We start from the raw sequence: 18,513 nt of genomic DNA, 5'->3' as shown, positions 1-18,513 counted from the left end.
TAATAATATTATGTTCTTATGGTCAACAATAGCAATCGATCGGGAATAATCCAATGAGCTTTGTCTCGTTGAGTGAATCATAAACATCCTACGTAATTCATTATGCATTGGCTGCAAAATACTGAAATAGAGAAAAGATCAGAATTTATCATATTTTTTTCTTTCTTATGTTTATAAGTACACCGACATTCATGTTTTTAGTCAAATGACCACTCTTTCCTGCTAATGACAAAAAAAAAGACATCAAATACCGATTGCGATAAACTTTTTTTTGGTCATGTATGATCACTTCTCCCATTCTGGAATGAGTTTGCTATATGGGGAAAAAAACCCTCTTCCAGGGTGTAAGAGATCATTGCCATCATTTGCTTTTCAGCTAACAGATGCAACTCCCGTAATCTGAGCACAATGCTCCTGACTGGCTTCTTTTTGCGTTTGCAAGACATGTGGGAGAGGTGCAATAATTTCAATAACCTGCAATCAGAATAGCCATATCGCCATTGCATATCTTAAGATTGAAACAACGAAATACTTCCAGCTTTGTACAACATTAGAAGCAAAGTAGGGGGAAAAAGTAATGTATTATGCACTTGATACTCTTACTGCCGCCCCATTACATTGAAGAACAATAAAAAATTGTACAAACACAAGTTTAAGCACGAAGAGTAGCAATTACATTTTGATTTGTTCTTGTCCTTTCTATGTATGGTTTTCTTTCCCCACCCCAGAGAGAGAGATAGAAGACTTAGATAGTCAGATACTCAGATTGCTAGACAAATGGGCTATCGGCCACGTTGAGGAATTGATCCTTTAAAAATGACATTATGAATCTTTTGTCATGTGGCAGAAGGTTTCATAAACCCAGAACTAGCCACATATGTCAAAACTGTGAACTCATTTTACACTTGTCTTTATAACAGTAAAGCGCGCATGTTTTACAAAAACATGAAGGAAATACGCCTTTTGTGTAGTTATTGCTCCATATCATACAGGGATTTAATGCTAAAACTTTTAATTCAGATATAAATAAGATCATCACCCAATATTGGTTCCAGATGTCTGGAATAATATTTGGTGGAGATTTGAGATCTATAGTTTGATCAGCTGGCTCTAAAATTTGATTCAATGGTTTTTCCAACTACGAGATTCAGGAATAATCTACAGAAAAGAAATTATTCAACATCAAAAGTTTGTCCTTTTTGACATAAAAGCTGTGCTATATGAATGCCAGTTCTCATACCAGCACACATGATCCAGAGTAGAGCTGTAATCAGGTCTAAAGATTTTGTATCGGATTTGGATTTAATTCAAATCTTCACTATTTTAAAACTAAAGAAAAATTAAAAAGTCATTTTTTAAATTTGTATATGTAAGTATTGAAATTTTATACAAAAAAAAAACACTGAATTTAGTCATCATCATCCAAGGCTTATCCCAACTATATGGGGTCAGCTATGAGTCCCGTTTTGCCAGTTCTGGTACTGCCATATCTGATATCTGTCATTAAATCATTTCTCAATTATGACTTACGGTCAAAATTATATAATATGCATATTATAAACTTTAATTCGACTCAGATCCAAATTAAATTTGACTTTTCTTTTTTATTTGGTATTTTGACTCAATCTGATTATTAAACTGATACAAATTTCAAAATCCAAATCCGATCCTAGTATGTAATGTCCAAATTGAAAATAAATCAGATATTGGATGTTGGACTTTCAAACTCCATTGACACTTGACAGCCCTAATCCTGAACCAAGTTATACTCTATAGTATGTAATCTTCCCATGATTGATTTGAACCTAGAAAGTATTCCATGCTACTAACTCTTAAACTTACCTTCTTCATGGTTGGATGATGAAGAACCAGATGATGGGCATGCAAATAGTAGCCACAGTCTCCAGGAACAGGATTGATAGGCCGCTGATAACCTCTGCAAAAGTGAAAAATGTGTGCCAGATAAATCAATTTCACATGGCACTAAAAACAATTGTCAGAGATGATGTGTTATGACAGGAAACTGTCCTATGAAATGCATCTATATAAATTGGGTGAAAAAAGAGAGCAAGCATGCTAAATTTTAAACTAAGCCTATTATGCCATGTACAAGATTTTATACACCATTATTGCCTTCACCTGTCCACTACCTCATACTGAGATTTGACATAGAGCATCAGAAACTTTGCCATAGTTAAGGTGTGAATTGATTGCTTAAATGAAGAATCCTTTTTTGATTTTCTTATGACCTTATTTAAAGGTCTCTACCATATAATGCCGATACTTGCCTAAGTTTTGTGTCCAGATCACCATGTGGAAAATCCTATCATTTATTTTACTTTCTCCCCACTCGCACTCTCTCTCTCTCTAACCCCTGGCACTTTGCTTTGCCCATAACATTGCTTTCTAGTTTTTCATGATACAAGATTGTTTTAGAAATGCACAAAGAGCAATTCTTGATTCTCTAACCCAATCTACACCCATATAAAGTCATGCCCTCATCCTTCATTGTAACCTGACTTCTAAAAGGACAAGAGGGAGGTCAAAAACAACCTCTGTCCAGGTAGTATTAAATAGTTCATTCTTTACCATGCACAACCTTAAAGCCATATGGAGGAATAGGATGTTTGACTGCTTGGTCTTCCTCAAATTAAAACTCCAATAGCTAATTGACTCACATTTTAACACACTTATACATAATACATTACAATTCCCATACCCATCTTGGGCAAAATCATTTTCTCCTGATTCTGAGTTGAAGCATTTTGGATGGCCACCAGTAACATAAAGGGGATCCCCTGTAAACAGATAAATCATAGCTGTCAAATTTTTGGCATCAGAATAATGTTTATATTTCGTAACTATAGATTCAGATCAAAGTTGGAAAAAAACAATATAAGAAAATACAAAAATTTGAAGCCCAGAACACACCCTACACAATGCAAACTTTGCAAACTGCTCTTTTAAACAAACTTAAGACTATTGGCAAACAAAATGAAGAATCCAAGAACTAGTCATGAGATCTGTAGAAACTAATTTCATCTAATAGCTAAACAGATATATGTTCTTTTAACATTACTGAAAGGCTAGTGTTCTTTTAGACTCAATTCCTTTCTCCAAAGTGCCTGAATGTTTATTGTTCTGTCCCAGCAGGCATTTTGGCCTACAGTTACAGCCACATAGATGGCGTGCATGGAGGCATTGAAACCACCCATCTGAAAAGGATCCTCTGGATTAGCCATATATATCAAGTGCCATCCAAAACTTACATGTTCCATGTACTGAACTGTTTCAATAAAAATAGCAGCCGTTAACTTTATATGATGTATTTAATTTTTTGAAGCAAATATGGGCAAGAATCTGCCATATGGCAGTGAGCTATTTGGCCAAAACTTGACAGAGAAAAGGTGATGTATCACCAAGGTTCTTGAAAAGGGATTCCTTATCCATGTTGGATACTTCAATTCTCTATGTAAAATCATTGATCAAAATTCCATGTAAATTTCACATCCTTAATGCAGGTAATGCGAGTGACAAATGTACAAATTGACTATTAACATGATTCCAAGACTGGTCAAAACAACACAAATGACTCTTGAAATTTTAACAAAATTTATCTGTGACTGGGACAAAATCCAGCAATTTCCTATCATTTTGAAACAAATTAGGATCAACCTCCTTCATACTTGGAAACATCCTTCTCTGTTTAATATTATCTTACCAAGAAAATTAATTCCCCCATTTTGAAATTTAAGGAGAAAAAGAACAGGTTTTCTCCAATGGTGATATGAATCAGCATATTTGCTAGCTGTTGAGTTGGTCCGAGTTGTTTTTTATTTAGTTAGGAAGTTGTTGGGCTTTAGGCCCATTAGTTTATGTTTTTTTTTAAGTTGTGACTGTTCATCTATATTAGTAGCCACCCTACTAAGGGCATCCTTGTAATATCTCATCCTTTAAGTTAAGTATAAATATAATGAGAGGTAGGTGGCTAGGGTTAATTCTGAATCCTGGTTGACTTCCTACTCTTTTCTTCTTCTCCTTTCTTCTCTACTGCTGAAATCTTCATCTTCCCCCTCTTTCCTTTCACAAGAAACTCGACTAAATCTGCAATTAGTTATTTCTACTCTAGCCATTCAAGAAAGTTTTCATGTGATGTTTACCCCTTTCAATAATCCCTACTTTGCATGACAAAATACTACTAATTCATCTCTACCCCTGCTAAAGAGAATCAAGAGGAACACTTTCGGTAGGGCTGGTAATATGAATTAAATTAATGCAAGATTTGGGAACTTAAGGATTTACCTAAAAGTGGATGTCCTATGAATGAAAGATGAATGCGAATTTGGTGTGGTCGTCCTGACTGAATCTCAACCTACAACAGAAAACAAGAACGCAACAGAGTATAATATAAAGGTGTAATAGTTGGAAGAAGAAATGATAAACTCAAGTGTGGGCTTCAACTCTCCCTCTCTCTCTAATACAGACACATCCATATATTTCTTTCCAGCAGTAAGAACCTTGTAAATGTATTTCAATAAAGCAATTCATATCTATGGAGTTTGTCAGATTTCACTTACCACAACCATTTTCCTTAAATTGAACTAGCATTATTTACAAGTTCGCCATAAAAAGATACTGATTTCAAATAACTAAGGTAACCATTTACCCTTCATTTATTTGAAAATCAGGAATGAAGAGAAATTTTTTATAGAACATTTATATCTGCAGAAAAGATTAATCCCTTTTAACATCTGGGTAAATGCCCAAATGGTAAACAAACATAATATATACATCTGTTAAGTGGACCACCTGGACCAATGTGCAGTTGCCTGGTATATCTCTCTCCAGAACATCAACTTTGCTCAATGCTGGTTTCCCTACTTAAATTAAAAAAAAAAAAAATAGAAGGGTTATTCATTATACAAAAAGAATGCAAAATTGCATGGACAGATACTAGAATAACCGTGCAATCAAAATAAAAGAACTCAATAATAATGGAAACAAGTAAAAACTAATGTAAAGATGGTTAAGAATCATTATCAATTTGAGGCATAGTATGACAACCTTTTTCTTTGATAAATATGGTATAGAACCTTAACAGACACATACAACAATATGAACTAATTAGGTGGCAACAGTGAAGGTAGTCTCTTGGGTCTGGGCCTACATAACCCATGGATGCAATCTGAGGCCACTATATCTTGCCACTTGTTGCATATTTAGAGGGATAAGGACCCTCCATTGAATGAATCCCACTAATTTTTGGAGATTTCTATCAGATGTAATATGACCTTTTTTCCACCATCCACCTTTGTTTCAGTTAAAATATAGACTTGCAATCAAGCTTTTGTTGTATATGAAGTGAAAACCTGATGAAGAAGCCACATAAAGCCCATTTGCTACCCCTTGATATCGCATGATTCCAATTGGCTGCTTGATTATAACCTGTGATACATGGATAGTTTTCAATTTCCAATTACATAAAACTATGCTATTATATTAAGAATGGGAGAACAGGATAAAATATTCTTTTAACAGAAGATATAAACTTTCATAGAGTGGAATAGAGGAAAAGAATCATGGCACAAAACCCACTTAAGGCAGATGATAAAAGATTAAGAAGTAAAATCATAAAAGGGTATGACCATCATACCACCACCAGGTGAAACTGAAATTGATCAAATTCACATCAAAGAAAAAAAATAAAGAAATACACAAATATCAGATTGGTCTAAAACAAACATGAAATATATACCTAAGAACTGTCTCTTCCAATGATGGATAATGGATATTACAGATTACATGAAATTTAGACCAGATTTTATTTGCACAGAGTGATCTGTTTAGTGTACAGCCATAGGGCATGGTTTCCCAAAGACTGTCTTACAATGTAGTTTTGTATATGGGCTTTGCCCCTTTTTCTACCATTTTAGTACAAGTTTATCATAAAAAAATATAAAAAGTATGCTGAAAACCAGTGACTAAGAGTTACAATGCTTGGTTGCTTGCTAGTGTTTCCTCCATGCAAACTATGTAAAAGGACTAAGTTGACGTATTGAAAGATCCCAAAATAGCCATATCCATTTGTGGCAGCTCAAAGTAAGGATCTATGACTTCCTTTAGGGTGTGAAGGCGTAGATCCTTTTCTAGATAAGAGAACGTAAAAGAAATCTTATCAACAAGGGTGAAAAAGGAAAAGAGAAAGAGAAGTCACCTAGGTATGAAGGTAAAAGACATGGAAAAAGAAGAGAGGAAACATAGATTCCCTAGTATCTGCCCCGTAACAATCAAAGCCCATCATGCCCCTTACAAGTATAAACCTATTTCCAACAATCAAGAAAGGAAACATCTCCACCACCCCAACAACCAACCAAGATTCAATGGTAAGAACATGGTTCAAATCTCATTTAGGCATCTTTTCAACCTTCACCATGGAGACTGACCTTTTCCTTATTGAGCTAAGTGGAATTTTGAAAGTAAGATGGCTATTTGTTGTATTTTCCACCCTGTTGGTGGATTTTAGAACCCTTGGGAAGCTATGCATTCTGGAATCCACTTTCGTCCCCTAAGATACAATTAGACTCCTCCCTAGCATCTATTACCACAAGCCTGAATGCTTTTTTCATTCTTGCTCCCCTCACCCCATCCACCTCCTTCATCATGTTAATTTTAGTTATAAGCATAAACTCCATTAAAAACCAAAAGAACATGTTTCGTGTACTCCAAAGCCCTCATCATGTACTGCTCGGCTAATTCACGAAAGAAGCTTGAGAATGGTCATCACCCCTGAGGAACACAAGCCCCAATGCATTGTTCACTTGGGCAGATATAACTACCTTCTCCATATGCTCCTTATCTACTTTTCAAGACTCTTATGCTTGCTTCAACAGTGCAATCACTGTCAAACCTCAATAGCTTCGTTACACATCATATGGTCTCAATCATGGTAGTAATGGCACGATGCAACCCAGACAACCCCAGATTTAGGGTTGGGAGACTTAGTTCTCATGTCCATCTCCAGGGGTGGTCAAAGCTGGGACAGGATAGGTGTGTCAAGGCCCAGTTATACCTGTCAAGTCATATATGTTGAACGAGTATAAGGCCATGTTTGGAAGTGCTTAAAAATAAGTGCTTATTTGGGCCATTAAGCACTTATTGGTATTTGGGAAATAAGTACTTATTTTAAAAATAAGGGCTGGAACAGGATAGGTGTGTCAAGGCCCAGTTATACCTGTCAAGTCATATATGTTGAATGAGAGTATAAGGCCATGTTTGGGAGTGCTTAAAAATAAGTGCTTATTTGGGCCATTAAGCACTTGTTGGTATTTGGGAAATAAGCCCGAAATAAGTACTTATTTTAAAAATAAGGACTTATTTTTTAAGCCCAAATTTCCATCTTTTTTTTAAGTGCTTATACAATAAGCACTTGTTCAAAATTTTCTTCCAAAATTATCTCTAGTTGATTTTTAAAATACCACTTATAAAACTACCCCTAGTTGAATTTTATAAAAGTACTTTTGTAAAAGTGATTTTATAAAAACTTTTATAAAGTGCTTTCATCTTTCATAAAAGTACTTCTATAAAAGTGCTTTTATAAAAGTGTTTTCATAAAAGCGCTTTCATAAAAGTGTTTTTATGAAAGTAATTTAATAAAAGTACTTTCATAAGGGTACCTTGAAAATTTGAAAGAAAATGAAGGACAAAATAGTCACAAATGCTTATTTGAGAAAAAGACTACCAAAGGCTCAATATGAAATAAGTGCTTATTTTTTAAATAAGCACTTGAAAAGTTGGGTGCCAAATGCAAACAAGTGCTTATTCGAATAAGCATTTGTTTTTGAGCACTTATTTTTAACTTAAGCACTCCCAAACATGGCCTAAAATCTAATTTGGGATTTCACATCTAAAATTGTATGATAAACGGTTTAAAAGGAATAAAGCCAAGTATAGTAGGACGGAGGATTTGTACTTTATAGTTTATACCACCCTATTGACCTGAGCTCAACTCAGCATCTCCTGATCTAGTGCACATTCACCTGTTCAATTTCGCATCATATGCTTAAGCTGTTCGGTGTCCAGTGGGTGGAACCTCCTAGTGTCAGTTGTTTAGTCTCACCTTGGAGAATAGATGCTTTTAGCACGCGGGGAAAATCTTTGGAGGATGGTTCCTCTGGCACTGTGCTGGTGTGTAGGTGTCTGTGGAGGGAAAAGAAAGGTGGAACCTTTGAAGACAAGTCCTCATCCATGGAGAAGCTGTGTGAGAAGGTTGAAAGGTTGATAGTCAGATGGGTCTCTGTTTGTAGTCCTTCTCTAGGTTTAAACATCATTGGGAAAAAATGTACAAGATGATAGTTTTACTTTGTATGTGAGATTTACAGTGTCATTGTGCTTATGTTGTATCCCATTAGGGCAGTTTACATATATTGCTTGAATAAAAATCTCAAAATGTGTAAATAACTAAATATAAAGTACATACAGAGACAAAAGTGCAATGCCCTTTACATCCCAACAGCAACACAATACAAGATGTCTGTGGCCAGGCTAGCTCAGTACCCATTATACCCAACTAGTGTAAGAACACATGCTATGCATGTGCAAGTAAAGATAAAAGGATAAAGAGATAAGCACGGGCCAAATTAATATTATATTAGATAGATAGATTTAAATTATTGGCCCAGGTCTAAGCACGGGCCAAATTAATTGCCATCCCTAGTACGAATTGTGTTGATAATTAGGCAATACTCTATATTTCTCCTCACTTTATCTTCTAACAGAGTTTACTATCTTCTCTTAGCAACAGAACCAAAATTTTGTCAGTGACACAATAAATGTTAAAGTTGAAAGGGGAGATGAAAACTTATGACTACTTTGGACGGTCTACTTCTGATAGGACCCAGCCTACTCCACCTGTTGGATGTACTCCAAACCAGAACCCAAACAAACCTGGACACACCCCAGGGACCACACTACCCCACTCGACCTCACCAACTAAACCTACCATCCAGTATGTCTACCTGAGAAGGCCACATCAGGCCTGAGAATGACTAACTGCACATGGTTTCACATGTTAAACCTATAAGTATCAGTTGAGAAATGGAATGCATCATGAGAATTTTCCCCTGCTAATTCCTTATCTTCTTCTTCTTCTCTAAGGAGAATGAGTCGCCCTCGAAGCCAACTCCTGAAGTTGAGCAGTAACTCAACAATTGGTATTAGAGTCTTGATCCATGCCCAACACCAAATCAGTCTCGATGGAAGACAAAGTAGACAGGATTGAGGTTAGCTTACACAAGTTCGAAGGAGACCTGAGAGACATCAAGGAAGCTCTGTCAGTGATAATGTCTCAGCATGACAAGGCAGGCACCGATGGGGGAAAGGAACCAGAAGGTGAAAGGTCCAATGGCAGAAGCAGTTGCCGGAGTGGGGGTGTTCGGAGAGGGCTATGGGGCTACACTTCCCAACCTTTTCCGGTGAGGATCCGGTGGCTTGGATCTTCAGGGCTGAGAGATATTTTGAGTTCCACGAGACATCGGCATACCAGAGGGTCACCATCGCCTCCATCTCCCTGGAAGGTGAGGCCATGTCAAGGTTCCAATGGTACAAGAACTCCCATCCCCACATTACCTGGGCTGCCTTTACAGGGGAGTTGTGCATGAGGTTTGGATCATCTGCCTATGTTGATTTTGATGAAGCTCTGTCCAAGCTGAAGCAAACCACCACCGTTCGGGAATATTTGGTGGAGTTTGAGAAGTTGTTGACCCGCATCACCGGTTGGACTAAGAAGGCCCTGATCGGAAGCTTCGTGGGAGGCCTTCGGGAAGACAATCTGGAGATCAAAGCGTGGTGACCCTCAACGTTGTCTGTGGTAGTCGCTCTCGCCCGTATTTAGGAAGAGAAGCTCGACCAGCTTAAGAGGGTGAACCAAGGTCCTGGTCCTCACTTAAAAACCTCGCCAATTCGAGTGAAAGCTCCAATGAAGAATAGTGGGCTAGTGGGCCAAGCAGCATGCCCTTCAGACAATTGAACTAGGCCGAGATGCAGGCCCGGCACGAGAAGGGATTGTGCTACAACTATGAGGAGAAGTTCGCACTGGGTCACCATTGTAAGGTCCAGCAAGTCTACTTTCTGCAAACAGACGACCCCCCCAAAGAGATGGACCACGTGGAAGAAGATATGTCCGCTGAACATGATGAGATGGGCCTTAATGGGCCAGAGACCCCAGAAATTTCTCTTCAATCCCTCATGGGCCGAAATTCAACCCAGACCATTAAGGTAGAGGGGCTCTTGATGGGTTGGGATGTTATATTAATTGATAGTAGGTTCACTTTAAACTTTATTAATATTGGGCTAGCAAAACAAATGGACCTGGTGGAGAACTTCGCTGAACAGTTTTCAATCCAGTTGGCTAATGGCCACAAGCTGACTTGTGATGGTCTATGTAAGGGGGTGAAGTTGAAGATACAAGGTAAATGGGTGACAATTGATCTATACACCATGGAGTTCAGTGGGACAGACAGTCTTAGGGGGGCAATGGTTGCGACAATTGGGTTGCGACTCGCGTGGTGTGTGACTAGAGCAACCTCACCGTGGAGTTCTAGTTGAATGGAGTGGACCATATGTTACAAGGGATTAAGCCAAGGGTGGTGCCGACAGGGACCCAAGAATTTGACATGAAATACTGTCAATTGGCTCAATAACAAGTCCTTATACAAATAGGTCTCATCATGACAGACCCAATCATGCCGGTGACGAACTTAAACCAAAAACCAGAAGTGGACCAACTATTACGGCAATTTCAGGATGTGTTTAAGAAGCCCAAGGGGCTTCCCCCAATCTGGGCCCAAGACCATTGCATTCCTATACAATCTGGGGCCCCACCAGCTAATGTGAGGCCCTACTGGTACCCCCACTTCCAGAAGACTGAACTGGAGAAGATTGTCCAGGAGATGCTAAACCACAAATTGATTCAACCTATAGCACCAATCCATATTCATCACCATCCCTACTAGTCAAAAGAAGGGTGGAACTTGGCAGTTCTGTGTGGATTACTGGGCCCTCAACCAAATAATCATCAAGGACCGATTTCCTATTCCCATTATAGATGAACTTCTAGATGAGTTGAGGGCCGCCACAGTGTTTTCTTAGCTAGATTTACTCTCGGGTTATCACCAAATCCGAGGGCATCCTAATGATGTTCACAAGATGGCCTTCAGAACACATGATGGCCATTATGAGTTCTTGGTAATGCCTTTTGGCCTCTCTATTGTGCCATCTACATTTCAATCCCTGATGAATGACAATTTCAGGCCTTTTCTGAGACAATTTATACTGGTTTTCTTTGATGACATACTCATCTATAGTGTTGATTGGACCACTCAACTAGAACACTTAAGGATCACCTTGGGAATTCTTCAAGCCCACAAACTATACGCCAAGCCCAGCAAGTGTGCCTTCAGCCAGAATCAGGTCCACTACTTGGGCCACATGTGAAGGCGGGAAAAGTGATGGCTGACCTGGACAAAATCAGTTGCATGATATCTTGGCCTAGACCCACCACAGTGAAGGGGCTGAGAGGGTTTTGGGGTCTCACAAGCTACTACAGAAGGTTTATTAAGGGGTATGGCTCCCTAGCTGGCCCACTAACCTAGCTGCTCAAAAAGATGGTTTATTTGGACAGAAGAAGCTCAACAGGCCTTTGAGAACCTTAAGAAGGTTGTCACTTCACCTCCAACACTTGCGCTGCCAAACTTCACTCTTCCCTTTGAAATTGAATGTGACACATCTGGAGCAGGGTTAGGAGCACTCTTGATGCAACAGGGGCACCCCCTAGCTTACTTCAGCAAGCATTTGTCCCCTCAAGCTTAGTCAAAGTTAGTTTATGAGAAGGAACTTATGGCACTTGTCATGGCAGTCCACAAGTGGAGACCCTATTTACTGGGCCGGCAATTCATCATTAGAACAGATCAAAGAAGCCTGAAACATTTATTAGACCAACAGGTGTTGGACCCAACACAACAGAAGTGGGTCTATAAACTCTTGGTTTTCAATTACCGAATAGAGTACAAACTGGGTTCCTCAAATACAATTGCAGATGCCTTGTCTCGCACCCACAAATTGAAGACACTACAGACTTCCCAGCCCACCTTCCCTTAGCCAAGCAGCTTAAGGAAGAGGCCCGAGCAAACCCCACTTTATCCCAGATCAAAGCACAGTTACAACAGGACCCTTCTACAGTACCTGGGTACAAATTACAAGGCTCTAACTTATATTACAAGGGACTGATAGCCATGGCCCCAAACTCGATGCATTAGACAACCCTCATTCAACTCTTTCATGAATCAGCTACAGGAGGACACTCCGGTATACTTCGAACTTACAAGCGGTTAGCTACTCATTTTCATTTGCTAGGTCTCAAACAAAAAATTACAAACTATGTGAGAGCTTGCCCCACTTGCTAGCAACATAAATATGACATTCATGCACCGGCTGGGTTGCTTCAACCTATTCCTGTACCAGAACAGGTATGGGATGAAATCACCATGGACTTTATCACAGGGTTGCCTATATCTTCCGGAAAGTCTATTATTCCAGTTGTAGTTGATAGATTGTCGAAGTATGCCCACGTTGTGGCCTTATCACACATCTACACTGCATCTTCAGTAGCCCGAGCCTTCACCAGTGAGGTAGCCAAACTCCATGGCACACCTCAAATCATCATTACAGATTGGGATCCAACCTTCATGAGCAGATTTTGGGAGGAGTTCTTCAAGTTGTAAGGCATGACCCTGCATTACACCACTAGCTATCATCCTCAGCCAGATGGGCAATCAGATGTGGTCAATAGATGTCTGGAGACTTATCTCAGGTGTTTTACTAGTGAAAAACCTTGACAGTGCCTAAGGTGGCTTCCATGGGCAGAATTCTGGTACAATACTACCTTTCACAACTCCATTAGCACCACTCCCTTTAAGGTCTTATATGGGAGGGACCCTCCATCAGTCCTGCCTTATGAAAAGGGATCAGCTACTATGGCTGAAGTTGATACCCAACTCACTAAATGGGATGAAGTCTTGAGATCTCTGAAAGCTCGCCTGCTCAAGTTGCAACAACAAATGAAGCATTACTACGATAAACACCATAGGCAAGTTGAATTTCAGGTGGAAGACATGGTGTTCTTGAAATTGCAGCCTTATAGACAAATGACAATAGCAAGGAGGGTATGGAAAAAATTGGCTTCTCGCTTCTTCGGGCCATTTCGTATCATTGCTAGGGGCAGTCGCATACAAATTGGAACTACCAACATCTTCCTAACTTCACCCGGTGTTTCATGTCTCGCTACTGAAGAAGTATGTGGGTCCTAAAACTAGGATCAGTCCCACTTCACCTGACTTTGCAGAGGATGGAGAACTTATTACTCAGCCCGCCAGGATCTTAGATCAGTGATGGGTAAAGCAGGGACAAAAGTAAGTCCAAGAAGTTCTAGTGGAATGGACTAACTTACCAAAGGAAGATTCCATATGGGAATCCTACTCTCACCTACAGAAGTTGTACACCCACATCAACCTTGAGGACAAGGTGGCTTCCAAGGGAGGGCGAATTGATAGAACCCAACCTACTCCACCCGCTGTGTGTACTCCAAAACCAGAACCCAAACAAACCTGGACACACCCCGGGGACCACACTACCCCACTCAAACTCACCAACTAAACCTACCATCTGGTATGTCTACCTGAGAAGGCCACGTCAGGCCTGAGAATAACTAACCGCACATGGCTTCACATGTTAAGCCTATAAGTATCAGTTGAGAAATGGAATGCATCATGAGAATTTTCCCCTGCTAATTCCTCATCTTCTTCTTCTCTAAGGAGGTTGAGTCGCCCTCGAAGCCGACTCCTGAATTTGAGCAGTAACTTAACAACTTCATACTTGCAGAATCTATTCATATCAACATATGTGGCAGTACAAGCAACTAGCATACAAACAATCAGATAGGAAAAGAGGTACATTTATAATAGGATTCTACCTCATCCTTGTCAATTATTCCTGAGGCCAATGCTCGATACACCTTAGAAATTCTTCTCACTCCACCAAGATCCATATTGGATTTTCTGCACAACTGTAGAGTGTAAATCATAATATTCAGCATGAAAATAACCACTCCATGAAGAAATTTCATAGTGTTAGCATAACAATCAACAGCATGATCCAAAATTCTTGGTGCAATACAAGTCAAAGAAATTAAATTTTGTTATATATGAATAAAGAAAAAATAACAGATTCTCTTATTCTCTAAATGAAACTTCCCAAGTACCATGTGACGATCCAAAGGAAGGAATATACAAGACACTCTTCTGTTCAGGACACCTCAACTACAACTTATTGTTATACAAAAACCAGGTTGGGATCAAAACCATTCCTGTTAAAACTTAAAGTTTAGGAAATCTTTTGTTTTATATACATCTACAAGGCATTATATAAGTGGGATTATGCTATTTGATAAGCATTTAATTGAAACTTCTATGAAGCAATCTTAAAAAGCAAAAATAGAAGCTTTGAGCAAGTTCTCCATGCAAAAAGATTCCAAATAGTTGCACAGCATGCTTGATTGTCGAAGTAGTAGATAATATAAAATAAACTATGGATCTATATCATAATAAATTTAGAACTAATAAGAAACCCTCAAGAACCAGAATCAACTTTCATCAAATATCGACCCATCTCTGAAGTCTGAACAATTAAAGGATCAATTAAACTTTAAAGCGCAAACCAAAAAAAGATGGAATTTGAGCATAGTACAGGATAGTTTGGCTCTCAAGGATTTGACAATGGAAGACCATCATAACCTTCATGTCTTCATGCAAAACTCTAACAGAATCCACAAAAAATCAGGGTTTTATTTTTTATTTTCTTTTTGTTAAAAAGGCATTTAAGTCAATAAATCCTATCCATCAAAATAAACCAAAATTAGATAAACCAAGATTTATTTCAAGTCTTGAATTTTAAGTAAATTAAGATTTACTTCAAATCTCAGTTTCATGCAACATATGAATTCTTCCAAGCAACCAAAAGTTCCTGGAGTCTAAAAACTATAAGGATGAGAGAATGTGAACTATGCAATTTGTAGTTTCCAGCTTCCACCGGCAATTCTAGCCCATCCTGAAGCCGGGATGGTACATGGTGCCTTACATTTTCTTGGATAATGTGAGAGTGTTGTGTGGATATTAATACACTGTAGACTTAATAGATGTCAATGCAAAATTGCTGGTTTATTGACCAGAGAAGGTATCTAGGCATTTAGGAAGTGATTCATAGCTTCTTTCACTTTATTTTAATATTTTCCTCATTAGTTACCAAATAGAAAACAGTAAAGGTTTCTATAAAAAAAAAAGAAAGAAAGAAAGCAGTAAGGATATAGCCTATCAGATGTATACTATCTAAATATTCTAAGTACCCGAGGTGCCATTGATACTTCTACAGTTCTACCTACATTTAGTCACAGAAGAGACAAATTATAGCTTGCCCATCAAATTATATTTGTTCAGCAATAGAAACCACTGCAGTATGAGTCACCAAGGTTCCTCATTTCAAGATAAAACTCTAAGTAAAAACAAAATTAAATAGTTTAAAATTCAAAGTCATTCAAATAAACCTTAATGATTATTTATATGAGAAAATTATTAAAAGCACAGTGGGTTTTTCAAAGGAAGGGATGAAGCAAACACCTGTTGTCTCCAACAACTGATGTGCCTTCTGCAAAATATGCAGCAAGGCGACTTTTGGCAAGCTTTGACTTAGCACAAAGTAATATTCCTGCAAGACAATCAGAAACAAGCGGGAAATGTAACCAGAGGTGGAATCAGGGAAGAGCCAGAATATCAAATCACAAATTTGAATCTTCAAAAAAAAATTATACAAAAATATATGGCAATTGTTTTATGACTATAACAACAGACAACTTATCAATGTAAGAATAATGGACGTGGGAGAATGTTCAGAATGGAGATGATAAGTAGCAAAAAAACATATGAAAGAATGGAGTCAGAGATATTATAGAATGAAGCACCAATATAAATAGTATTGTTGACCCCATGTCCAAATTTGAGATTCTCAAAATTAATCTCTACAATTCCAATATATATACCCACTAATTGATCAGTAGTTAATAGAAAGATCAAAGAAGTGCTCTCCAATGCACAAAAGAAAGCACACCTGACGTTCCCCTTCCCAGGCGATGAACAGGAACTGGATGTTGTTGTTGAGCACCCGGGTTTGTAGAAAGCCCCAACGAAGTAGAAATTCCCTGGCATTCTCTCCATTGAAGTTGGGTTAAAACAGTCCGCTGCTGGAAAAGACCACCAGGTAGAACTTGGAGACCGGAAGGCTTATTGAAAGCAACCTAAATGTACATGTATAATTCCATTTCCAACCTCAACTTACATCTGGCAGTAGTAAATTCAAAGAGAAGACATGATTGCAAACGTTCTACCCCAGGAACAAAATATTTATCAAGTTAAACGACAATTACCAGATCATCATCTTCGTATAGAATTTCGAGTAGGTACGGTGCATCAGGCTCTTTCCAAGGAAGGCGGTGATACATTAATTCGGAACCCGCTCTACACAACCAAAAATCGTAAATTAGTCAACCAGAAACATTCGAGGGAAAAAAACAGTCGAATAAGACTTGATATTGAATCAAGAAAAAAGGCTACGATTAAAAACCTGAGAATTGTGTGAGGATCTTTAACAACTTCACCATCAACAGTTATCTACGGAGAAACCAAGCTAACCGTGACTTTCCAGATGAAACAGTACACAATTTATTTGCAAAAATCTATTCCTACCATATGATCAAATGACGAACCTGACCATTCCGGATCCTCTGCAACCAACTGTTACAGAATCAGTGCAAGAACAGCTGGGAACATGAGAAGATGGAAAAGTGGATGGATATATATACTCACCCTTGAAGGGGGGCTGAGTTCTTGTACTTAGTGGAGTAAAATTCTATCATAGTGGAAGCTATCAAGTGTTTGCTTTTGGTTAGTAAGATAAAACAAGGAAACAAAATTGAAGAGACGGGTAAGCCAGAATAGAACAGGATAGAGAGAAATAAAAAAAAAAATCGAAGCACCAGCATTGGAGGGTCGGACTGTATCGGTGTAGGTTAAGCCGTCGTTGAGATCGGGCCACGGCACTCCAAACGTCTCCCCCGTCTGCGCCCTTTCTTCTCCTACTTCTGTGGTTGGCTTTGACATCGTGGGCGAGCCGTGAAGCGCGAATAAGGCTGGGCGCGATACTTCAAATCAAAATGAAAAAAAAAAAAAAAACAGGTGAATGAAGGAGGATTTCGTTGCACACGACACGACTGACCTGACCGACCGTCTTCAGTAGTCTTCTACGAGGAAAGCAATGAAGATAAAAGTATGAAACCATTGGCTTACGTGTTCATTAAGACCCACTTTAGAAAGCTAGGTCCGGCTGGAATGATTCCAATCTAATGGTTTCTTTTTCCTGGATCAATTTGCTGATTCTTGATTTTAAACTTCTTGGCCACCCTACGGCAGCGTTGGCAGAGCTCTCCAAGCTTTACCCCGTGAACAATTGGTTGGTTTCTTTTTCTTTTTCTTTTCTTTTATTAACTACTCATTTACAAGCAATGACACAGGGAATGGTTCCATGAACAATGAAGAAGACTTTCTCAAACATCTCTAAAACTTACCCTACTTGTTGCCAACTAGTCCTTGATCCCCAACTCCTCGTACCACTCACTATATAAGTGCCTCCTTTGCCCTTGCCTCCAAATTGTTTCACAACTTTATTTTATCTTTCACCTGTCACATATATACATTTCCCTTTTCTTACCTAGCTGACTAGTTCGATGCATAATATTCCCCTATCGAGCTCAGATAACTTACGCTCCTACCCACAAATTCTTCCCACATCTCTGTCCATAGGACACTATAGGCACACATTGGGAATATCTGCTTTGTCATTCATGGGAGATGTTCCCAATTCACGTTGGTAGTGCTAGTGTCTTGTGGGTAGGCCAGTCGAGGGGCGGGCCATCGCTAATCTCAGGGTCTGAAAAGTGATCGTTTTATGCAAAAAATTGCCTAAGGTCTATATCCATTTCACCCCTCCCAAGTCCGAAGACAATATAGTCAGAACCAAAATTTGGTAATAGCCCTAAAATACTGGGCCAATTGCAATACATCATATGGGCCTTGAAGAATGGAATGGTGAATTGGGATTAATGTACCCCATGAAGTTGGTAGAAGATTTTGTTCAGTTGACTAGCATCATCAAATTTAAATTAATACACTGTTTTAACTATCACATAAGACAAAAAGAATGTAAGTGCATATAGAAAAACAGAAGAGAGAAATTTTAAATATATCATCATCAGGTAGACAACTACATAATTTATTATTTTCCGAAGGTTTCCATGGTTTCAAGTCTTTCAATAGTAAGAAGAACTAGAAATCTCAAAGACAACTGAAGAATGAAAAT

At 38.6% G+C, this 18,513-nt stretch overlaps 1 protein-coding gene across 12 annotated transcripts; it reads right to left on the bottom strand.

Annotated features, from left to right (window-relative positions):
- Positions 1–127: 127 nt before the first annotated feature.
- LOC104594801 (Pseudouridine synthase family protein) lies at positions 128–17,710 on the bottom strand. 12 transcript variants are annotated; one of them, XM_088897632.1, is made up of 15 exons: positions 17,374–17,710; positions 17,135–17,287; positions 16,965–17,022; positions 16,865–16,892; positions 16,723–16,769; positions 16,526–16,616; positions 16,210–16,396; positions 15,723–15,810; positions 14,024–14,108; positions 5,370–5,445; positions 4,810–4,880; positions 4,303–4,372; positions 2,720–2,798; positions 1,843–1,936; positions 128–474 (listed from the first exon to the last, which is right to left on the bottom strand). In XM_088897632.1, exons 2-15 carry the CDS (start codon positions 17,256–17,258, stop codon positions 373–375), a joined length of 1,200 nt encoding a protein of 399 aa, XP_088753758.1. In that variant the 5' UTR covers positions 17,259–17,287; positions 17,374–17,710; the 3' UTR covers positions 128–372. The 12 variants fall into 12 exon arrangements, with proteins under 12 accessions (XP_088753758.1, XP_010253581.1, XP_088753753.1 ...); XM_010255279.3 differs by having other exon boundaries at positions 17,135–17,299; positions 17,445–17,709; XM_088897627.1 differs by having other exon boundaries at positions 17,370–17,432.
- Between the last annotated feature and the right edge of the window lie 803 nt (positions 17,711–18,513).

This window comes from Nelumbo nucifera, chromosome 2, assembly GCF_055504915.1.
Source record: "Nelumbo nucifera cultivar China Antique chromosome 2, China Antique-T2T, whole genome shotgun sequence".
Lineage (NCBI taxonomy): Eukaryota > Viridiplantae > Streptophyta > Magnoliopsida > Proteales > Nelumbonaceae > Nelumbo > Nelumbo nucifera.
Note: the sequence above shows the minus strand (reverse complement) of the source record. Positions and strands in the feature narration are given on the sequence as shown.